The sequence below is a fragment of the Polypterus senegalus genome, chromosome 3 (assembly GCF_016835505.1).
Source record: "Polypterus senegalus isolate Bchr_013 chromosome 3, ASM1683550v1, whole genome shotgun sequence".
In the NCBI taxonomy this organism is placed as follows: Eukaryota; Metazoa; Chordata; class Cladistia; order Polypteriformes; family Polypteridae; genus Polypterus; species Polypterus senegalus.
In genome coordinates, this window is record NC_053156.1 from 191,460,412 (window position 1) to 191,486,368 (window position 25,957).

The following is a 25,957-nucleotide window of genomic DNA, read 5'->3' on the forward strand; positions in this document are numbered from 1 at the left end:
ACCTACCTGTATATATATTTTTTTTTTCAAATTAGACCTCACCAGGAACTGAAGTGGCTGAATGCAAACCTTTTGATGGGCAATGGCTTATTTACTCATCAGTATTCTGTGTGAATGTTTTCTAGTTATATATGTTTAATTTAAACATTTAAAAAGTGTTATGTAAAATATTGTAAATCTGTAACAATCAATTTATTTGAAGAAGTTCATTAGCTGCTTGCTGGAAACCTTGTAGTGTGTCACACGCTGTCACATCTAATTGAATTTAATGTACTATATATTTTTACCATGTTAAATATTAAGAAAATGGGAATAATGAGTGAAATGCAGAACATTAAAAAACATGGAATTGAACATATGAGCATTCAAAGAGTTAATAAGTTATCATGTACTGTTTCTTCACAGGGACACAGTGGTTAGCGTTAACAGACTTGTCACTCCAGGTGACTACTCTCAACTCTTCGTCCCTCGTTGGTCGTTTGGAGTTTTGCAGTTTTTGTTTTGATACTGCGGGTCTCTTGCACATTCCAAGGATGTACATACTGTATGTTTCATTGGTAATTTCAAATTGGCACAGTGTGAATGAATGTGGGTGAATATGGCCTGTGATAAACTTATGTGCCTTCCTCAGTTGGTTTCTGCTTTCAGCCTGATGCTGCCGGAATAGCCTACAGTGATGAAAGTCGATAATAGATAGAGTCATTTTTCAGGAAATGTTGAAATTATCTTCTTCTCTCTAACAGCAACACTCAAAACTGCATGAATAGTGGTCTGACTGAAAAGCTAGTCATGTTAGGGTTTTTTTTTTGTATTCTGTTAAGAAATCGTTCTCTCTTAAATACACAGATCTGTGGATTTTCAAGAATATGAATGACACACACGAAGGAGGGCCTCAAGGTACAGTAACAATGACCAAGGATTATCCTTGTAATAAAAATATTAGAGAGATGTGCTATATATTTTAAAATTATTTCAAAATTGAAGAAAAGTAATCTTCCAAATCAGTTATTATTTTAGTCTATTTCTGTGTGTTTTATTGAAACAAGTGTCTCTAACTGTTGGGTCTTTTCTCGTGTGGTTAATTTAAACTGATTGTGAGAATAAGTCCATGAATTGGATGTAAAATCTGTGTGATATTTAAAAGGTTTTGTCAAGTTATGTTCCTTCTGTTATAGTTTTCCTTGTTGAAGGTAGGTATAAAATTAAATTCTTGATTGTCACACCAAATTTTTTATTATAAAATTGCTTTAAAGAAATTTTGCTACAATAACACCCATAGAACATAATAGTATAGGAAATTGGACAACCAAGAGTAGACAATTCAGTCCTGTCCCAATATTTCATCCAGATTCTTCTTAAATGTTGTCTGGGTTTCTGCTTCAACTGCATGTCAACTATGTTAAGCAATGAGCATCAACTCCATGAATGGACCAGGTTAAATGCCGAGAATACAACTAAGGAAAGGCTGTTCTGTTTACAGTACCACTATAGACACCATAATGGAGACAGAAAGGACCATAACAGCAACAACAGATGCCAATTAGGACTCAGATAATAATTTTATTATTGGCTTTTTTTTTTTAAATAATTTTTCAGCATACAAATCCAGACTCAGATCCTACCAGGAAGCTTGCAATGAAAGCTGAGAGACGAATGCAGCAGTAAGCTGAGGTTCTCACAGTGCTCTGGCTGTTAACTTCTTTGGACATTGCAGAAGTGTTCAGGAGATTGAAGTTTGGAAGGTTATGGATGACCACAGTTTAAAAGTCGTAGGGTTAAGGCCAGAGTGACATAGTGAATACTGTTGGTCTACAATGTCCATTAACATTATGACTAAGGCATGGACAAGCTTCAGAGCTAACCACTGCTCCAATGAATGTGCCTGTGTGCATATGCTGGAATGTGTTTTAGTTGAAAGTATGAATCATATCTGGCCAATTGATGCTTTATCAGACATATCCTGTTGGTCTGCTATGACTCCCTGTGTGTTAGACTGTTATTTATTGTAAAACTCCATAGTGCTGATTTTACCACATTTAAAATTTTTCAAATGCTACAGGTTTATTTTCCCTTGGTCCATTATAATGTACAGCATATCTGTTAAACTTTGTCAAGGACATCAGTTTTTTTTCTGTGATGTGATGGTCAAGAGTGGTGCAAATCACTTCTCAAGGACTTTAGCAATCAGTCCTTCTGCTCCAAAAATGAAGCATTAAATGTAACATGGTGGTAGTTCATTACATTTCATCAAGTAGTCCACTCTTTGCTCTCATTCCTGTTACATCTGTTCCTTGCAGATTTCCCCTAATATATTGTTTTTTAATATGACAGAAGTGACATTTACATTATGAAGTTCAAAGAAACAGCATTGTCTTGGATTACTGCAGCTATCCTGCAATGTTGGTGTTAAAAAGATTTAATATCTACTGCATGCTTTTTTTACTAATGCATCTGTAAAATAATGAAAAAAAATGTTCAATTTTTAACTAAAGCACATAATGATTTATGTTCAGTTTCTCAAACTTTAATTCTTCAAAGAAAATGAGAGAAATTTTAATTGTCCCTGTCACAAAAAGGATAGTAGTGTTTCCACAGTGTACAAAATTCCTCCACAAAATTATTCTCAAATTATTGCGCAGTGGCTTCTTTGCTGTACAAAAAGCACAAGTCTGCTATTTCAGTCTTGCCTTCACTTCACTACAGGACCCTTTGCAAGTCACTTAATATGTTAAAAAATACTAGTACAGTTTTTTTTTTATATGACATATTCTGTTCTTGCAAGTCACCTTTTCTAAAAGCATGAACCAAAGGTACAACAGTTATAATAAATGCTAAGTGTCTGCCATATTAATAAAAAAGATGCCCAAAACCTTTTAGCTCAACCCCTGGTAAGCAAATCTCCTCAAAGAAAATTCCACAATGTACACATTTGCTATTTAAATGTATTAATCTGCAGAGTACTTAAAGTAGCTAAAATAGTTATCTCAGGTTCTTTATCTCTAATAAGCTTGTGCAATTTCAAAATAATACCTGCACAAGAATCAATGTGTGTTTTACTTTGTTCATGATAAAGTTTATTTTTAAACTTTTGTGCACAGCAGAGTTACCCAATTCACTTCCTTATTTGCGGGTCGTCTCTATGAGTATTTCATGTGCATGAAACACATCATAGCATTGCCTTTCACTTTAGCCTATCAAATATTAAAACCACTCACTGCTAATATGTAATAAGTGGTTTTTAGATTGAGGTTTTGTGGGAAAAGAAGGGTAATTCACCAGATGAACTAGCCTCCACAATGTCTCTGATGGAAATCAGCAATATTGTCTTAAATTTGACAACTATACAACTATGCTTAAAAGTTTAATCTCTTTTTAAATAATTACATTTTCTGACATAAGTTTAAACTCATCATGGCTTAGTATAATAGTGTTTTTAATTTGAACAAATAATGTTTTATACTAGATTAATTTTATTCTATTTAACTTTGAAACTACAATATACTTGCCAGTTCAAAGCTCACACTAGCATTACTTTTTGGTAATTATTCTGAATCTCTTTCCAAGGAAAATTAGCAGAAAGTTCTTCACATTTCACAAGGAGAGTTTTGATTTAGGGGTTATGGTTACTCTTTTTCCCGCAGTATCAAGGATTAACTCTTTCCTGTGCAGATTTTCTGTAAAAATAAATATATAAATTGGAATCAGGGAGACAGCTAAGAGACTGCTGCCACTGCAGCTCCACTAATGTTTCTTCACCTGCTAATGCCCATTGGCCAAAATGTGTGGGTGCAGGTGTAGCTTAGTTATAACCTAAAACAAAGTTTCTATATAATATTTTAAATGCGCTTACTGCAAATAAGATTTGAAATTTATTTCATATTTCACATTTTTAACACTTCACTGAATGTCAAAGTAGATTGTATGAGGCTGTTTGATAATTCATATTTCCAATAACCATTGTTGCTCTTCTAGGTAGGTACAAGTTGTGCTACCAGTCTAAGATGGTTGAAATCTAAGTACAGCAATCAATGTTGACCTCAGCCTTAATATTTCCGGCGCATCATCTTTTGAAATGTATTTTGTATTGCATGTTTTAATAAAATGCATTGCATTTCTTATTCCAAACAGATGGCACATCACAAATATTTGTGGTAATAAAATTCAGTACAGTATTACAAATGTTTGTGATGCACTGTCTGTTGGAAGGACAAATGCAATGCAGATATCTCTATTATATGCCAATCATTATGGGATTGTAATGACAAATGTAATGCATTTTATTACAATGGCAGAGACATATTAACAGGATGGACACGCGGACACTTGTCCTTTTATTTAATAATTAACCACTACTTTTATTTTCCTCTTGATGACTTGAATCAAATCTATCACTGTCTCATTTCAAAATGGTAAAAAGAAGAACCATTCCGAAGTCTATCTTAATGTTTTTACTCTATACTTTTTTCTATGTTCTGAGTGTTGATGATAAAAAAATATTTGTTTTCTAAATTCAGTAAATGTAATTTTATCATTCTTTTTTCTTCCCCGCATTGACCCTTCCCCTCAATCAGATTACAGTTTTGTCTGCTCGATGCTCATTTGTGCAGTTACAAATGTAAAATGCAAGGCAATTTTTCTTTGTCTTCAGTTGCTTACTAATGAACACAGTAAAATATCACTGCTCAGAGGGAATGAAATAAAACTGAATGATGCTCACTGATCTATGCTCCTCATACAATAATTATATAAACATGTAATTCAACAATGAAATGTCAAAGGGATGTTCTCTGACAAATGTAAGCATCTTTTTCAAGGTTAATTAAACATTTTAGCAATGTGTTGTTTAAAGAAGTCATACTTTGTAATTGACATTTTGTTGCAAGTTTTCCTGTAACTGTACATAAAATTAACTGTGACAGTTTGTATTTTTTGCAGTTTTATGATTGATTCTTTTATATACTCTTGTAGTGCTTTAGAATTTACAGCTTAGTGCCAAATGATGTGTCCCCAATAAGGCCAAACAACTTGAAATGTTCAATACATTCTGTATAGCTGTTTTTCCTCTGTTGCAGCTGACAAGGCAGTTTGTATTTCTGGAAAACTTGTGTGTGAAAACAAGGAGTTAGTAAAGTGTACCACACAACCCTGGGAGATGTTATTTTTTTTGCACACTCTGGGTTTTTAAGGGATATTTCATTGTGGGATGTGGTCAGATGGTCACATAGAGAGAATCTCTCTTCAGTGAGTTATAATTTAGCATCGTCTGTGTCCAATATCTTAGTGGAAGCAAAGGCTAAGTAGGATTGGACACTAATGATCACATGATTGTTTACATATTAAAACCATTACTTATGTGTAAGACTTTTGTTCTTGGTGAACAGATAATAGATTAATATATTAAAGAGAAATAAAGATGGGCGGCATGGCGGCGTGGTGGTAGCACTGCTGCCTCGCAGTTAGGAGACCCGGGTTCGCTTCCTGGGTCCTACCTCCGTGGAGTTTGCATGTTCTCCCCGTGTCTGCGTGGGTTTCCTCTGGGCGCTCCGGTTTCCTCACACAGTCCAAAGGCATGCAGGTTAGGTGGATGGGTGATTCTAAATTGGCCCTAGTGTGTGGGTGTGTTTGTGTGTGTGTCCTGCGGTAGGTTGGCACCCTGCCCGGGATTGGTTCCTGCCTTGTGCCCTGTGTTGGCTGGGATTGGCTCCAGCAGCCCCCGTGACCCTCTGTTCGGATTCAGCGGGTTGGAAAATGGATGGATGGATGGAAATAAAGATCCACTTCATTTATGTTTAGGATTGCTGATACACTGTAATGATAATCAAATATATTGACATGTTAATACTAAACTGTGAATAAAACATTTTATTTGAAAGCACCTTTCAAAATACCCTGAACTCTGTTCAGCAAAAAATGCAGAAAAAAGACAATAAAAACAAAAAAAGTCAGCAGAAGTTATACAACACTAAAAAGATGGATTCTAAGTTGAAATTTAAAAGAAGACAGTGAGGTGCATGCATGCAGCTCCAGAGGCAGGGCATTCCACAACCCACTACACTAAAGGCTCTGTCACAAACGGAGTGACACCTGCAAAATGGGATGTTTAACAATAAGGTATCAGAGGAACAAAGAGGATGTGGTAAGGTATATGGTTTTAGTAAAGAAAAAATTAAACCAAGTCGCAAGGTGACAAAAGCGTTAGGAAGGGTCTTGAATACAATATCTGAGAGAGAGACAGGAATCCAACCTTGCAATTTGCTTCAAATGAAAAAAAGCTGCCCGAGTGATGGTATTGATACAGTATGTACTTCAAAAGAGAGTGTGGGGTAAAGAATGACACAAAGATTTTTTTACTTTTATAGATAGTTATGTAATAAAACATGGGATTGTTAAAGAAAAATTGTCCATTTTTCTTAAAACACTTTGGGATGAGATGATTATGCCCTCTGTTTTTGCATCTAATCTATGACAATGATCAATCAAACACTGTTTTAATTCATTCAGTCCATATGTAAAAATTTCAACCAGGCAAGAGTACTTCCAATGATGTTTAATGCATGCTCAAGTCTAGACAGGAGACTATCATGAATCATGGTTGCATTAAGGTCCAGGAAGATTACAAATGTTAACAGACCATTATTATTATTAAGATGCTGCAGATGTTCTACCAGACGGTTGTGGCGAGTGCCCTCTTCTACACGGTGGTGTGCTGGGGTGGCAGCATAAAGATGAAAGACGCCTCACGCCTGGACAAACTTGTTAAGAAGGCAGGCTCTATTGTAGGAGTAAATTTGGACAGTTTAACATCTGTGGCAGAGCGACGGGCATTAAGCAAACTCCTGTCAATCATGAATAATCCACTGCATCCACTGAACAGTGTCATCTCCAGGCAGAGGAGTAGCTTCTGTGACAGACTTTTGTCACTGTCTTGCTCCACTGACAGACTGAGGAGATCGTTCCTCCCCCACACTATGTAACTCTTCAATTCCACCCAAGGGAGTAAATGCTACCATTAATTTTATTTTTATTTTTTTCATTTTTATTACTATTTAATTTAATATTGTTTCTTTGTATCAGTATACTGCTGCTGGATTATGTGAATTTCCCCTTGGGATTAATAAAGTATCTATCTATCTATCTAGACCATGAGCATCTACAGCCAGCAGATCACTATTCTGTAGTTTCTTGTACTGTGATTGGTCCATGCCAATTTTTGCGGATGGATGCAATAGCAGCCATCTTAAGGCTTGAAGGAACTAATCCAGTATGAAGGTATGTGTTAATGATAATAGTAATAAAATGAAGGAGAAGAAGATCAGCCTTAATTAGAGAGGAGGGCATGGGTTCCAGAAGATAGGTGGTGACCACATTGGTCATAATATGCTTATGGACTGTGGGATGATCCAAAAATGTAAAACTAGATAAGCAACTACCAGTTAAAGTAAGGGATGAAAAGTGTTCTGACTAAGCAGTTGGACCATTATAAAGCTTTAAATAGATGAAATCTATCTCGTTGTTCAAACAGGACAGGAATTCTTGACAAAGTTTCAGAAGAGACAATGACAGGAAAATTATCAGGTTTAGAATCTTATTAATAGTAGAGAAATGTGTCCTGGGAGTATGCTGACCATGTAGGATGCTATTTGGCAGTCCTGGTTTTTCTTTCTTTATTTATATATATATATATATATATATATATATATATATATATATATATATATATATATATATATATATATATATATATATATATATATATATATATATATATATATATATATATATATATATATATATATATATATATATATATATATATATATATATATATATATATATATATATATATATGAGAGACAGAGATTTTTTGCCCCCCAGATGTGGTCTTTTACATAAGCTCTATAAGTGGATATTACTGAAGGATATTTAAAAGTAAGAAAAACTCCTAACTTGGCTGTCACAATCACAGTGAGGCATTATGCAGTCACTTTTAATTAGCTTGTTGATTCAGTGGGCCACTCTTGAAATGACAGTGCCAGCCCAGCACACCACAGCGTAGAAGATTGTACTGCCCATGACAGAGTTGTAAAAGATGTGAAGAATATCACTTACCACATTAAGCAAAGTTTCCTAAGAAAAACAACCAAAGCATGTTCCTCATAGGCAGTCACATAAACAGCCAAGCTTGTTTTCCTAAAAAGAGGTTTAAGCCTGGACCTGTAAGTTTTCATGTGGTGCAGCGTGTATAAATGCCATAATGTGAGTTTTAAGTGTGTCCAGATGAGCTAGTTGAAAGAATGTAATTATAATGAGAAACTAGAGTAACAAGGGATAGAGAGACACCATCTGGAGGAGGACACTGATTCGGTGTATTAATAAGAACAGTGGAGCAGATCTTTTGATTGTTCCTGAAGGTGATATTATGAGGTGAGTACTGTCTATGGGACAGGCCAGTGATATGGGTGGTTAAACAGAACAACCTTGAGGTCTAAATTGAAAAGATCAGTGCCATGTAATTTGTTTGTACTGTATGTACTCATCACTGGTAAATTCAGCTTCATCTTTTATTGGAACAGTTTAGTCGATATCATGAAATCTTTATTCTGCAGTGCAGATAAACTAATGAATATTGGTAAAAGAAGTGATTATAGTTGTTTCAGCCATCTACGGTTGGTTATCAGTTCACAAAATATAAGTGGTAATAAAGCAAGTTTCACTGGGAGATGTACTAATAATAGTTTTTACTCATAAAGAATCATTAATATATAAAAACACAATCATTAAAATTATTTTCTATAGTTTCTATAAGTTTTATATGCAAAAAAAGTACTTGTACTAGCTAATTCAAATAATTCACCAAATTAACAATTAAGAAACAGAGCATACTGTCACATTTGCATCAAATTAACAGAGGAGGAAGTAACAAAAAAAAAAAACAGACAGATCCTAATAATTCAAACGTAAAAACATTAAAATGTATATTTTAGCAATTAAACCAAACATTCAGTGTGCTCCAAAACTTGAACATAATACAGTATGTATTGAATAGCTTTTTTAACAGTTTCAACATTAGTATTATAAAATGAACACTCGTCGTGTTAAAGATTTGGCTTTGTCATCTGAAGGATAAATATAATTAAGAGGTGGAGTTATTTTGAGTAGAAAAGGATGAAGTTCCTGATTTATTCTTACTTTTCTCTAAGAAGCTTATCTAGTCTGTTCTCTCTGTTGACACTGTGTATAACTGCAATATTGTCTATCCAGATAGCAGTTAGGTTTGCTAGTGTCACTCATTTAATGTTCTATTTTTCTTTGGTAGGGTTTTAGAGGAAAATATGGAATTGTAACTGCATGATAACAGGTGGTTTAAAGAAGTCACTTTCTAACATTTTAGTACACAAACAGCCACGTGCTGAAAAAGATGAGAGTAGGTGAAATAGTGGACCTAACTTCAGTGATGTTGAAATGTTTAAGACAGAAGAAGATCATAGAGCAGAAGGGTTGACAAACTTGTGCAACATGGTTGTATATGCAAAGAGGAATCCTGAAAATCGGAAAACGTGTGCTCATTCCAGTATATATAGTAAAGGAAAGGGTGATATGGCTCATACTGAGCTATCAAGCTCTTGGATCAGATAATGAAAATGGCTGAGTAGGTAGTAGAGAAAATAATCTGGGGTCAAATAAAAAAAAGTTAATGAAATGCAGTTGGGTTTTCATACCTGAGAACAGAACAACAGATGTGACCTTTTTTGTCAGCCAAATTCAAGAAAAGCATCAGGTGGAACATAAAGAAACTACATCTGCATTTGTAAATTTGGAGAAGGCATTTTACAGAGTGCTTTCAGTTGTAGTGAGATGAACTTTGAGAATGCGAGGTGTAGGTGAATGGTTAGTGCATGTTGTGATGTCAGTTTAGAGTGAATTGTGATCATAACAGTAGATGCAGACAGTGAAAGTTTTGAGGGAAAGGTGCTACACCAGTAATCTGTTCTGGTCAACTGTTTTTCGTGATCGTGATGGAGTTGTTGACCACAGAAGTGCATGAGAGCTCTTGTATGTTAAATTTCACATAGTAACTGAAAGAAGTTCTAGGAGAAGGTACTGTAATGGGAAGCTAGTTTGGAAGCAAGGTTAATTTCAGGAAAGACTGAAGTAATGTTTGGAACCAAAAGGGCAGGAGGAGTAGAAGAAGTGGGTGTATGGTTTGTGGAATGTGGGGAAATGGTATTGGGCTAAACCTAGTATGGTGCATGCTTTGTCAGAAGAGTTTGCATAGAAAGTGTAGTGGTGTGAAAGGTAGTCTGCAGTTAGTAAGTGCAACCTTTACAGAAAGTGAGTGCGAAAGGTATAGAATGTTCATGTAGTTAAGTGGAAATTTGCATACTGTTGGTGGAGTTATTTTGGAAAAAGTGGGAAAGTTCTGCTACTTGGGTGTAATGCTGAGTTCAGAAAGAAGTGCGGACTGCACTGCAGTGGTAGACAGGTGCATGGAATAAATTTAGGGAGCCGTATCATGCTAAGGAATGATGTAGCACATCTCATTTACTATATGTTCATATATATTCTTAGAATATGCATGTATACGTATGAAGGTACACTCTGCTGAAAAGACCATTGCCTGTCAGTTTCCATCTCTAAAGGACTTGCTCACTACCAGGACAAAGAGGAAAGTGGGTAAGATTTCTGCTGACTCCAGCCCACGAGGCCATCATCTTTTCAAAAAACTGCCCTCATTGAGGAGGTACAGTTCCATCATCACCCTGAGTACACACCAAGTCCACATCTTCTTTCCAGTAGCTGTACAGCTCTTTAAGCCCCATTTTGCATACAGATCACTTATCAATCCGGTTGTAAATCTCCCACTGGCCATGTCTGGATGTTTCTCTCCTCTGTTTGCACTACTTTAGAAAACCTGAACTTCAATCTATATTTAGTTTTTACAATCAATATTAGTTGTCACACTGTATCAGGTGTTGGTCTGTCTTTTGCACATGCAGACACTTTATCCTACTGTCAAATTTCACTACACCATCTGTTCCCAGTCAATAACTTGTTTTGGCACTATATCAGGAGTTTGGTCTTTTTTTTCTCTCTTCTGTGTAATCTACACATTTTTATTGCATATTGTAGGTATTCACCCCAATTACTGGTGATACACTTTGTTCTTGAAAATGTTTAGGCATCATGTGGTTGCTTGAGAATGTTTAGGCACTGTGTTTCTGTAAAATTTAGTTCATTGTGTATTGTATAATGAGTGTATTTGTTGGCAATGCACCACAACCATTTTTGGCATGTTGCACATACTGACAATAAAGTGTTCTGAGATCTAAAGATACATACACACATGTAATTAAATATCTGTATTCATTTATATATTGTAGACTTGGATTTCAATACTTCATTTAAATTTAAATTTGATTAAACCAATTGTTACTCCACTTACTTGGCCTTCATCTCACTCTACAGACCACATCCCCACCCTGCTATTTCCTCTCCATTTTTGTTGCACATTTTAAAGTAAAAATATGATTTGTGGTCACGTTTCTGAGGTGCAACAGCAGCATCATTCATGTGCATAAATAATGTGAAAACAATAACAGCACATTGTAGTATCTCTGCAAACCGTATGGGAGCCTGCATTGTCATGCAGTTCCCAATTAAGTGTGCACATCCCTTTAGACTACAAACACTGAAAAACAATTTTCCAGAAACAATCAAAGGAAAATCATAATGGAACACTAGTCCACAGGATACCATGGTCATTTTAGCCATGAATTGAAAGGAAATTATACTATTAGAAATACATTTTTTAAATAAGTGGAATTGGTATTTTTAACATAAAATGTTCAAATACTTTGACAAAGGAAACATTTATAGATAGATGAAATAAGAGATATGTTATATAGTCAGGTCCATAAGTATTTGGACAGTGACACAATTTTCATAATTTTGGCTGTGCCCGCCACCACATGGATTTGAAATAAAGCAGTTGTTATGTGGTTCAAGTGTAGACCTTCAGCTTTAATTTAAGGGGTTTACCAAAAATACCATATGAGCCATTTAGGAATGACTGTATAGAATCACCACCATCCCACTTATTTCCAGGAGTTCAAAAGTATATGGACATTTAACTGACAAGCTGTTCCATAACCATTTGTGAGCAGGTCACTCATTATTTAATTAACTATTAAACAGATCTGGAATTGATTCCAAGTATGGACTTTGCATTTGGAAGCTGTCACTGTGAACTCTCAATATGAGGTCCAAAGAGCATTCCTGCAAGTAAAAACATTCCGTCATTAGGCTGAGAAAAAAAAAAAACAAAACAAACTTTAGAGAGATAACAGAAACACAAGGAGTGGTCAAATCAACCATTTGGTATATTCATAAAAAGAAGGAACACAGTGGTGAACTCAGCAACACTGGAAAACCATAGAAGACAACTGTGCTGGATTAATGCAGAATTCTGTCCTTGATAAAGAAGAACCCCTTCACAACATTTAGCCAAACCATGAACACTCTCCGAGAGATAGACCTATCATAGCCAAAGTCTACAATCAAGAGAAGACTTGACGAAAGTAAAAACGGGTTTACCACAAAGTGCAAACTACTGGTAAATCTCAAGCATAGGAAAGAAAAATTAGATTTTGCCAGAAAATATTTTTAAAAGCCTGTACATTTCTGGGACAATTTTCTTTGGACAAAGGAAACTAAGATCAATATGCACCTAATTGAAAGAGGAAAAGTATGGAGAAGAAAAGATCATAGATGATGTGGTATGCATCAGATCATGACATATGGTAGATGCATCTTTATTGCATGATCATGCATGGCTGTAAATGGAAATCATTCACTAATGTTCATTGAGGATATGAATGCTGACAGAAGCAGCAGGACAAATTCTAAAGTTTACAGGGCTATACTGTCTACTCAGATTCAGCCAAATGCTGCAAAACTGATAGAACAACATTTCACAGTACAGATGGATAATAAGACATACTGTGACATCAAACCAAGTGCTCTTCAGTGCAAAGTACTGGAATATTCTACAAAAGTCAAGTCAATCAACTGACCTCAAAACAATTGGACATACAATTCACTTGCTGAACACAAAACTGATAGCAAAAAGTGCAACCAACAAACAGCAACTGAACAGATGTAGTAAAGGCCTGGCAGAGCATCCATAGGATGGAAACCCAGCACTTGGAGATGGCCATGGGTTCCACACTTCAGGCAGTCAATGACTGTAAAGAATTTTCAACCAAATAGTAAAAATGATTATTATATTTATAATTATGTTAGTTTGTCCAAATACTCTGGAGCCCTTGAAATAGGGGAAATGGCTTTTCTAAACATCTCATATAATATTTTTGCTAAACTCCTTGAATTAAAGCTGAAAATCTATACTTCAATTCAACTAATTTTGTTTCATATCCATTGTGGTAGTGTACAGATCACAAATTATGAAAAGTGTGTCACTGTCCAAATACCTATGGGCCTGACTGTATTATGAAATCCAGTAGGGTAGCTGAAGTAGGCAAAAAGCCAGTTAGGTTAAGGCTATAAAATGTGTGTAGAAGAACCTCTGAATTTAGTCATATAAAAGTGGATAGTATTAATTTAGGCTGCCACCATTTATGTTTACATAGTTGCCCTTTCTGTTGTAATCTGCAGTTTTCTATCAAAGTATTATCCTTGCATGTGAAATGCACTACAAGTGTAACATTGTATTCCAATCATTCACATTTTTAGTGTTCATCAGTTATGTTCTGTCCAAATACAGTACATAACTTACTACCTCAAGTTTTGTACTAGGTCTGTACTTTTTATTTCACTGACTTTACATACATTTTAAGAGATTTGTGCAAGTATAATAATAGACATGGATCTCTCCTTTTTCATTTTTGCAGTTATTTCATTTTAAACTATAGCAGCTTTGCTAGCAGATTGATCCTGGCTGAAAGGTATTAAAGCAAAGCAGCTCTTTGAAGCAAAGAAAGGAAAATGAAAGAGTATTGTTTAAAGGTAAATTGTGTTCAGTAACAGTCAGGGATTAAAGAGGATGTTCCAAGGTCGGCCATTAGGGGTTTGAGTTTCACATCATAAGAGCTGGCAGCAGAAAGAGTCAGAAGTCTGAACAGTGAACACAGATTGATACACAATATAAAAGAAAGAACTTATATTATTTGAAAAGGCGGACTGTCTAACTGTGACCACAGCAGGTTCCACCATTTATTTCTTGTGTAATTCTTTAATGGACTAGTTGTTCATCTGGAGGGGTTTGCCCCTCGTAATAAGGTCAGCTCCCACTTCATTGTTTTAAGTTTCTGCTAAAACAGCACTTTTATTCACTTGCATTTTAGCATGAGTTTGTGTTTAACTCTTTCTATTTATATTGTTTATACTGTGTTCATCTTATGTATTTGTTTTAATTAACATAATTTTATTTCAGCTATTAATGTTTGACTGTTGGAATATGTGTGTTCATGTATGTATAATGTTTTCTTTTTGTTTTTCTTTTTAATAATTCGTTATCAGGCTTATATTTCTTACTGTTACCTCTTATTGTATCTAAAGCACCTTGGTCAGCCTTTAGTTGTTTTAAATGTGCTATATAAATTAATTAATTAATTTTACCCACATTGTAGCTAAATCAGGTTTTATATCCATTTCTTTTTCTGCATTTTGTTTTTATGATTAATTAGTGTTTTGAAGTTCATGAATGGCTCCTGCCAGTGTGCTTATTTTATTTTTGTTCATTATTATTCAATAACGTGTTTCTATGTCATATTTAGTGAATTTGCCAATTAGTTTTTCTAATAATGAGAAGTTCAAACTCAAGTCAAGAAATCCAGTCATGCTCATTTATGGCTGGCTAAAGTTTGCTTCCAAAATAGTTTTTTTCTAAACTTAATTTGCTCTTTTCCTTCTTATTTGAATATTCTCTTATTGATATATCACTGAGCAATATTTTTCCTAAGTTCAGGTTCAAATTAAACACAAATATAAGTTCAGATTGACTGCATCATGTAGAATTTGAAGAAACAAATTTAACTTTCATTGAATTTAGGATTTTTGGGATCAGCAAGCCAAAATCCGTAAGATACACTGAAAAAGGTCAAGGAAAAAAAAAAAATCTTTGTTGTTCAGTTTATTTATTGAAGGGTTCAGTAGCATCCTCACTAAATTTTCTAGCAGACCAGGAGTATACCGTATAAATTGTGTTAACTACTCTTAAAGCATCCATATTTCTGAAATGATGCTGCTCAGGCTTTGAGATCATCCTTATTCTTGTAGTTTATTATAACAGAAAATATATACAAAATTACCAGCCGGAGAATTCCATTTTTTCCCTACCACCCAATTGAAAAGTATGATAAATGGTTAACAACTGCTGCTCATTAACAACAAAACATTACATTGGACTGATCATTCTCAGTGATAATGATACAGTATCTCTTACATTAAATTTGTTGAATACCCGCACTATTACATATAAAGCTTTTCTCGTTCAAATATCACCCCATGAAAAATAGCTAGCTGAGTATCGTTTAACTGTTTATAGATATTTTTTTCTCCCACTCAGTGCACTGGCAGGTTAATTAACTTCCTAAGAGTCACACAGTGAGTCACACAGCCTTGTGGCTTGCAGTCCAAAGCGTTCGTCACCAGGTCACTCTGGGTCAAACCCTCTCTGAGATCAATATATATTATAAGGTCTGCTGTTTCTTGGAGTTCATCAGTGTCTCCAGTCACACTGCAGTCTGTGGTTGTGCGTTTCATTTATTAAGAAGTAAGATGTTCCTGAGGTATCATTTGCAGAACCTGCCATTACGTAGCTTGATTGTTATGTTATGATGTGTTGTATTTGTTACTTTATCATTGGCACAGCATGTCATCTCACAGTGCCCCAAATAAATCTGAATCTGCTGCTAAGTGTGTTGTTATTAGGATCAAAATCATCACCTTCAGATCTGTGGTCCTGATTCTTTCATGTAAAACGAGTCCCTCCATTTTTAGCTGCAAGCAACATACACTGGGAAGGGGTCATTGCAGCTTGTTTCAGAGCATTCTCAGTGTTTCAAAAATCATTAAGTGCTTGAGATTTTCATTCATAGCTCAAAAAACAAAAGCAATCTGTTTTTTAAAAGTGCTTTTAATATATAAATCTCCATTCACAGCAAATGTAGCTAGTTGATACTTGACATGTTTAGGTGAAAAATAGAAGTAAGCAGCCGTCATGCATACCTGACTTTGCTACAATAAAATAAATTCTTCTGACAGGAATTAGTCTGTTGTGCTTTGTAAAGTAGTACACCATTTCTGAAGATGTACAGTAAGCATGTCTCTCTTTCAGCTGTGTAATTTTGTGTTGGGGTTAATCTAATTAAATACAAATTCTGAAAAACTTGGTAACTCTTTGTGAATATATACATTATACAATTTATTTGTTGCTATGAACCTACTGGCTTCATGTTAATGCTCACTTTTTTCTGTCACATTCAACAGATGAATAGGTTCAGAGTTTTAAAGTTCTCTGGGTGATAAGGGAGTGAAATGAATCACTAAATTAAGCTTGATTCAACTTGTTCTATTTTTTTGTGATAACATTTTTAAAGAATTTAAACCTTACAAATCAATGTATGTCAAAAGTAACATTCAAGACATGTAGTAAAACAAAAGAAGTAAACCCACACAGCTCATACTAACCTCTTGGTTCCTTAATATTTACGTTTTACCCAAAGTTTATGACTATTCAAAATATAGCTCAAATACATTTATATTAATGTACTATCTGTAAAAACTGTATAATCTTTTTCTTAATAATGTCTTTATTTTTGAAATTTCATTTATGCTTTTATTTTAGTTCCTGAAAAAAGACAAAAATTGTATTTCAAATCTGTCAGCAATTTAATAATTGTAGTAGTAAAACATATATCAGTTCTCCAGTTACAACTGTTTTGCTGTACATTGTGATTTTCAAACATTGCTATACTGCATCAAAGGGCCAATATCTACCATGCAAACACTGTACATTCTACAACCTGCTTAATCTGTCATTCAAGAAATTTTTTCCCCAGCCTTCTACTATTTGTGTTCTGTGGTCCAACTACTTTAGGACAGGCTTGAGCTTCCAGTCTAAATACTAGTTGAGAAAGCATTTACTCAGCATATGTAACTTTACTGGTGGAAGAAAAATATGGTATTTTGACACCCTTCGAGCAAGAGCAGCTTTTGAAGTATTAAAGAAATAAAGATGTTAAGAGATGTTAATTCTCTAGAGATTTTTCAGATAAGGAAGACAGAAGTTTCATGGTAAGGTTGTTAATTTGGGTAAGGAAGACACAATTGTCAAAGTAAGGTTACTACACTCATTAATAATGGTGCCGGAGAATGGTGACATGTTGCATGATGATTAGCATACACAAGTAAGAATCTCATTGTTGATTTGAATGGTATGAATAGAACTTTATTGGTTTGCTGTTTGGTATATCTGATCCATGTCAAGACATATGAGTTATGAATTCTGATATGTTTTTTTGACACCAAAGTTGCACTCAGTGTTGGTTGACTCACTCTAATATTATGTGTTACTCTGTACAAGTTATGCAAAGCTCTGTCAGTGCCTTTTAATCAATGGTCTCTTTCTGACTGCAAGGCTGCCATTGTCTGAAAGCTTTTAGTAGGTAGTGGCAGAATCTACAGGGTGTACTCCTGTGTCACTGTCTTTTGTTAAAACCCAGTAGGACTGGTGTTCTTTCCAAAGTCATGCTAGGCAGGCCTGTCTGACTGTTTTAATAACATTGTTTGCACTCATGATGCTGTGAATAATTGAGCTGTCTGTCACATGGCAAGGTCATCTGGACCTAAATATTCACAGCTAGGGAATATCTCTTACTTTTTCAGGGAATATATGTAACAGGTGTTCTAATGGCAAAGTGGAAGTAGTTTGATAAATGCATATTGCTGGAAAGTTTTTATATTGATTTAGTACTGGTTGGGCTGAGAAATGTTTCCTTCTTAGTCTTACCTCTTATTATTATGCATCTTAAAGTGGAAATGAATTGATTGATAAGTCATATAATTGAAAAGGTATGAAATTCAAATAGAGTACAGGAGATAAAAATACAATGATATGTACTGGTATGTTTGTTTATGCCTCCATCAGCATCATCTGTACTTTCTTGGTTTTGTGATTATTCTCCATTAATGTATGAGGACAAAACTGCTCAGATATCTAGCTGTTGTTCTCCATTTAATATACACATATTCACTAAACAAAAGAATATTTAAAAACTAATGGCATTAAACATTGTTTGAATAGTCTGCTCCCCAGATGACTGAATCTGTTATCAACTGAATGAGCATTGTCAGATCATATTAGTCTCATTATAATGAACATCCTGCTGAGCTGAGTTTTGGTGATTAAATGAATGAATGTTTATATGTCTTTCTATTATAACAAAAAAACATCTTGGGATAAGACGAGACTAATCCTGCAACAAGACATTACTTTTTGAAGAGACTTTTTGAAAGGAAGTCCTGCGAGACGGAGACTTTTACCATGAGATTCTTTCAAGTCATGCCTTACTTACAACTATTTTCAAACAAGACCATGTTTATCAGGTGCATTCCAGCACTTAACCTGGACAGACACCAATCCATTAATGGGCTTACAAAAATCCAGTTTAGAATCACCCATTCATCTAAATATGGCAGCAAGAAACAATGAAGACAAATTAACGGGAAAATTTTCGATCGTTTACATGGCAAATGATTAAATGTGTATCAGTAGACTATGCTGAAGCAGTTAGTGGTGATCATGCAGAAGATGAAAGCATCAATTTACAATATCCCATAGAATATCTACAAGCGTTAACACCATCTGGTCTTCTGCTGACCGAGTTACTGTTGAAAGAAGGATGTATCGTAATATTATTGCGTAATTTATGTATGAATGATGGACTATGCAATGGAACAAGATTAGTTGTATTGAAAATTGGTTGAACACTTCTAACATGTAAAATTTAACAGGCGACAAGAAGGTAATGCAGTACATATTCCGCGAATAACATTAGACACAAAAGGAGATCTTGATATGCCATTCGTATTATAATGTTTGCTGTTTCCCGTGGGAATAGCTTTTGCTATGACAATTAACAAATCACAGGGACAAACATTTGAAAAAGTCAGTTTATTTATTAGAAAGAAAGAAACGATATTCACTCATGAGCCGTTATACATTGCGTTGTCACAATGTAAATCCAGCAGACACGGAATCAAAATTCAAAGCGATCTTGAAGAAAAGTTAATTCCAAATATTGTTTTAACTGAAGTTTTAAAGTAAAAGTGAAAATAATGCATATTTAACAGTTCCCATGAAAATAATAATCTCTTTAAATTGTATATCCGGTTAACCAAACCCGGGGGTTGGCGAGCAGGGGGCAAAACCCCCTAGTATTTAGAAAAAGTAATCATTTGCAAAAATATAAAAAGCGATATTAAATTGGTGTTAAACAAATTTAAAACTCAAGTAATGCAAATTAAAACAGATATAACATAAATATAATAGGTGTAGCAATACCAGTACAGTCAATATAATGCCAGTCAGTAATGGTAAGGTGGAAGTTAAATTATGGAATGAGGTTAACCAGTCAGTCAACATCCGTATTGCATTTAGAACAATGAGTATGGAGGCACAAAGAACCAAAGGAAAGAAGTTTCCTCCTAAGGACTATGGTGCTTACTGCTTGTAGAAGAGTTAGGAAAATGAATATGGCTGTTTCAGCTAAAGATCAAAAGGAGCCAGATGAGGTGGGCTTATCCAACAGAACATGTACCAGGTGTCATCCATTTGTATACAATATCCATTTTAGGAAATTTTCCTTTCTTCCACAAAACAATTTCCTTATACTGCCTTCCGGGAAAAAAAACGTCATGCTCCCCACTACCTCCAACACAGGCACCCAGCTATACCTGCCACAAAATCCTGAAAAATTTAAATGCATCCATTTTAGAATATTTTCCTCTCAATTCCAAAACTCCATTCTCCCTGCTAACTCCAAGAAATGCATTGTATTCGCTGACAATATTCCTTCCTCTTTGTTATCTCTGACAACTATCCTCCTTTCTTCAAGCCTGCATGCACTGAATGCAGTGCAAAATCCTCCTAACCTCCCCCCTAACACAGCTTTCCATTTGCTTGATGAAATCTACAGACGGGTAAGTGAAAACATGCTGGAAAAATGATATCTCTTTGATGGATTGATAATTCCATGAAACTTGTCAGAACAAGCAGGACTACAGTATAGTTGGATATAGGGAATTCTGCTCTGCCTTATTTATCCTATTATTATTGTAAACAATCCACAGACAAGGTGGCATATACTGTATGTGTTTGAATTACATTATTAATAATTTTAGCTAATGCAAATTTTTTATCATTGTGAGTAATTTTTAGTTATTTTGTGCACATGTTTTTGGATTTCCATACAATAAAGCTTTGCTAAAGAGGTGTACATGTTGCCATTTTCTGGACTGATATATGGAAGATAAATTGACAATGCATATGATCATCATGTGAAATTCCCCATAGCAATCAGGTGCTCTTATTATACTCTGATGTTGGATGAACATTGATGTTTTATTCAGAGACAATGCAATAATTCAGTTATGGAGAATGTTATCACTGTCATGGCATGTATGCATTTAGACACTTGGTGTGCTGAAGTGTATATATCACCATGCTAATTAAGGTAACATTGTGTGTCAAAAACCAATTTTCTACAATATTACTTGGTTAAGAGCATAAGAGGCAGATGTATGTCACCTCAGAGGTAAATCATGTTGAAATAAACAGGAAACAATTTTTTTCTGAATTTGTGTTTCAGTATATTGTAGCAAGTGCTTAAATGGAAAGACGTTGAACATCGGTTCAGCTGAATAACAGGATTGTTTTTGGGATTGCATATAACAATAGCACTGTACTATAACAGCCTAATGAGCCTAATTACTAATTTTCCAATTCTTAGGGGTCATGATAAGTAACAACAAATACCAAAAATCATAAGTAGCCTCACATTGCTCTCTTCCCTTTGGTGTCACACTACCAGCAGTTACCAGTTCTTTCTGCTGTCCATCATCCTATCTTTTAAGAGCTGTCAGTCGGCAGCTACAATGTTTTCTTGTAAGCTACTGTATTGTGAAAAACCCTGGTACCACTCCCCAAACCCCGACACAGACAGGTTGAGAAACAAGTTCAAAATGGCACACGTTAATTCTTCAGTGGGGAAGCATTTTTCCTTCACTCCCTAATACACAGCACAGTATAAAGCACCAATATATACAGTACATAAATACAGTCCTTTCTTCTTCTTTCTCTCTCTCTTCCTTGTCTCCAGTCCTCCTCACAAGCTTTGTCCTCCACCGCACAACTCTGGCTCCCTGATTGGTGGTGAAGGTGGCTCCTTTTTATAGCACACCTGGAAGTGCTCCAGGTGTTTCTCAACCTTCTTCCGGTTGCACTTCCGGGTGTTGCTGAAGAGGTTCCTCAAAGGACCCTGCAGCACCGCCTGGCAGCACCTATGAAGCCCAACAGGGCTGTTCCAAGCTACAAGTCCCTGACATGCCATGCGGGGATCTGTGGTGTTGTAGAAACCCAGGGGAGCTGCCCTCTTTTGTCTTGGGGGAGATAATGTCGTGAGTACGGTCTCTCCCTTAGTCCTTCCACCCAGTCGGCATCCTGGCCGGGTAATGCTCCTGGCCATCCATCACACTATGTAATGGGAACTATGTGATTTATAACTCCATAACAAGTTTTAAAATGTATGATTTTAATCTTCAGGATTTCAGGAGGTCCAAAGGGGGGGGTGGGGGGATTTCCCCAAGACTATACAAAAAAAATTATTTTAAGATGTTTATTTTGTTATTGTCTCTGAACGTTTGTACTAAAACTTGCTGCTTTGTATGATTGTTTTAATGCATAACTGTTCATGCCTGCCAGGATCAAATCAATCAATATATCATATATATATATTGTCATATGCCATAGGCAAAGAGTGGAGTTTCCACACCTGTGGAGCAGCGGGAGCAGTCGGACCCACTCCAACCCAGTGTGATAATGCCTATCAAGACAGTGATATTAGTGTGACTGTAGACGTTGAAGGGCCATTCAAGGGAGTGCAGAAGTGGACAGTGCCTGCAACTAACACTTACAGGTAAAAGGAAAAAAAATGACATGCAGATTGAAGCAGACATTCAAGCAGTTTTCACAACCAACATGCTGTTCTTCTAACCTACCCTGCTCTATTTTTCTTATGTCATACGGTATGTGAATCCAAATCATTTCATGTTAAACAAGCTGTGCTAATATACAGAAACTTCTCAGTCATCCAAAGCAAGTTATGTTTTGTTTCTTTGCCTGTGAAATAGTAAATGTCATCTTCCATACCATTTATTAACTGACAGAAAATAAAATATATGTACTGTATAAATAATTATTTTGTAAATAAGCAATTGTACACCAGTCTAGTTCCACCAAGATATTAAATGCATCTCAAATTACATGTAAAATAGCAGACTGTAGAATCTTAGACCTTCTACTGTATGTGAGCTAAGTCTACCCAGGTACATCATTAAAAGATTTCTTTTTATTTATAGGATTACAACCTATGGGGCAGCAGGTGGAAAGAGTGTCCTTAACCAGTATGGCCGTTCTCATGGACTGTGCCTGGTGGCTGACTTCATACTACAGAAAGGGGAGTTGCTGTATATCCTGGTTGGACAACAAGGAGAAGATGCCTGTCCAAATGTTAGTCCATACTAGTTAAAATCTGCAAGTAGTTATGGGGGTCAGGGGCAGGATGGGTGATGGGGTTAAATCACAGTCGACCAAGACAGCAAAACGTAACTGCATCAGATCATTAAAAGCAACATTATATCATAAGATGTACCATGAAATTACTGCATTTTTTATCACAGCAAGCCTGCAATTAGCACAGTAGTATCTATGCAGATAAAGAATCACTGTAGTGTTAAAAAATAATCTGCAAGGAAAACAAAGCCAGCTCACTATTCTATTTGTTCAGAGTCACAGAAGGTACAGCTGTACAATTGTAATGCACATTTTTTACATGCTCTGTATGTAGCTAAGCCTGGATATGTTGAGAGTAGCACTCTGCAAGTGTGTAATTTAAAAAAAAAAATATATATATAAACAAAACAAACAGCACACATTTTATACAGTAAAGTAATTGGTTTTTCATAAGGTTTTTAACATTAAGAAAAAAAAATAATGGAAAAATACAAAGTATTATTCGTAGCAAAAAGGTGAGGGATCTAACTCCATTCAGCAGAGAGTCTGGGTCACAAGTGAAATGCCACTTTCCAGAATCAGCTGGTTTTATGCGCCTTAAAATAGAAGGGGTGGGGCTTGCAGGGGAGATGTAGAGTAGTCAGTCAGTTTCCTGGGGCGTTTTCTCGGAACTGCAGGGAACTTGATCTGGGATGATACTGTCTACCTGAACATAGCTGGCAAATTGGTCCTCAGATGCACATGCATGACTACGCTGTAAATAATATATAGACTGGTGCACTAAAGAGTTGCCATTTCTTGTGGAGTCAGTTAATAAATCTTACTGTTAATAACCATTGTGAAAGTTAGGGGGTGCCACTGAGCTCCAAATACAAAACAAGTCCCAGGTTCAAATAAAGGGGGGGATTTATTGCAGAATATCTTTTATAACAATCGCACAGGTTGTATCATCTTTTTTTTTCTCTCCTGCTCCACACTGGTACTCCTCTAAGGCAAGCAAGTGCATGTACTTAATGTATTTTGTCAGTGGGTACTGCAGGATTAAGAACATAGAAAAGTAATGTAAACTACTTAAATAGTCTATTTTTTTTTTTTAAATAAATGCTTCACCAGATTGCTTATTTTGCATGGCTGGCTAAAGGTTCAAAGTTCAAATACTGCACCCTAATAATACATCTATGGACTACATTGATGTGAACTACCAGGTGCACCCACATTATGTATGCCAGTTTGCAGTATAGTACATTTCTGAATTTGTTTATTCATACTAACTGTGGAAAGAAACAATTCCCAGAGCAAGGCCTACTCAGGTTTGAGGAGCTTAGAAAGAGCAATTGAGTAGTTGAGATGAACTTACTTACCTTGCCTGTGTTCCTGGATAAGAATACGCTTGAAATGGCATGGCTTAAATCTTCTGCAAGAATCAAACAGGAATTGTTCTTGTATCATTGTCTATGTGTTGTAATGGAGTGCAAAGTAGGGATGCAAGTTTAAGCATTTTAACAGAGTTTAACATGAGTTTGACTATGTAGTTCTGACATGGCATAATTGTTTCCACCGATGACACTAGAACAGCAACAGTAGGAGGTGCTATGCTACAACATAATGGAAAATGATGAATTATATTACTCCTGTGTGTAGACGAGGGCAAGTTAGTCATGCATTCAGATAATGGGACAGACTACATTGGTGAAGCAATTGACCAGGTCAAAATAAGCAACAAGATGATTACGAATGAAATTAAAGAGTTGCAGGGTGCGTCATCAAGACAATGCCAGATGCCAAAGATGTAGTCAGAAGAGTTTTTGTGCAGACCAAAACCAGAACACTAGACAGATGTATAAACAAGCTTTGTCAGTTCCAAGAAACAGAAATTTATCGAAATAGATCTTAAATGCTGTGTGCATAAATTTTGTTAGTGTCTTTACATTTAATGCTTATGAGAAGGTTCTGGCTGTTATTCAAGTAATATGCATAAACAATTAGTGGCTGGAAATATAAGAGCAGTTTGTTAGTTAGATTATGTTAAATTGATGGAAGTATTTTCCTAGTTATGTTAAAATATTTACCTATATATTAATGTAAATTAAATATTCTAATTATTTTGTTGTCATTGTGATTAAAGACTAGTTCAGTTTATGATCTCCCTTGAAGTTGATAAGGCATGGAGCATAAACAGTTTCATATAGAAGCAAAGCCTATGTATGTTTGCCATGGAAAAAGTAGAACAACTTTTAAGTATAGAAAGTAACTGAAGTTTAAATAAGAAAGCTAAGATTGGTAATGAAACAGAGAAGACCATTTGTTTCCCTTTTATTTTGCATGTGTAATGACAATTTCATATTGTTAAATATTCACTAAACCTTTTAAAACTAACTTTATTAGACTGATGAATTTCTTTTATTATGGGTTTGACTTATCTCTCCAACTCCGTATCTACTCGATTTTGGGAACCAAGAAAAGACGTAGCTACATATTCTGTCTTATTTTGGTTTTATCCTTACTTCTCATTATTATTATTATTATTATTATTATTATTATTATTATTATTATAAATGTCAAAAAATTTTGACATATTTCACTTTGCTTCTTCATTTGGGATTTATGTTTCCCAGCCTGCATTTATCTCTTTCTTGAAGACCCTTGAGGTCTATTGTGCTTACCCCTCACTTAAGTGCAATTTGTCTTAAATGTAATGAAGGGCATGCTTATAAAACTTGTCAGACTATTTTGTTTCTTTATAATTTATATGGCTAGAAGAAAACATATTGTGCTTACGTTATTAGCAAAAGAAGGCAACAATGAGAATGTTTGGTTGCACTATGTTTCAGAGTTTGGTTTTATAAACTCATTATTCATTTGTTTTTCTCTTGTGATTTTCCATCTCTTTTGGACCTGGGAAAACATAATAAAAGCATTAATAACAACTAACATTACAGTTCACGTTATTCTCCCAGTTCAACATTTGAAATGAAATTTTTCATTAAAACTTCATGAACAAAATCCAAATACAATAGGTTGATGAAAGCGAAATTGTTATTATGCCAATAGTAACTTCTTGATGAAGGTTGTATCTGAAAACAAAATAAAAAGAAGCATACTTGCACTAACATCAGTTGCTTGTTGAGTCTGTCGACCATTTTG

General features: G+C 35.2%; 1 protein-coding gene across 5 annotated transcripts in view; it reads left to right on the forward strand.

Annotated features, from left to right (window-relative positions):
• The window catches only part of alk (ALK receptor tyrosine kinase), a 1,762,427-nt gene that overhangs the window by 1,666,245 nt on the left and 70,225 nt on the right, over positions 1 to 25,957 (forward strand). For 4 of the 5 annotated variants that reach the window (XM_039748331.1, XM_039748333.1, XM_039748334.1 and 1 more), the window contains 3 exons: positions 847 to 897; positions 22,052 to 22,217; positions 22,660 to 22,810. In XM_039748331.1, coding sequence (XP_039604265.1) covers positions 847 to 897; positions 22,052 to 22,217; positions 22,660 to 22,810 — 368 coding nt within the window. The remainder of the gene's footprint in view (positions 1 to 846; positions 898 to 22,051; positions 22,218 to 22,659; positions 22,811 to 25,957) is intronic. The other variant, XM_039748332.1, reaches the window with a different exon arrangement.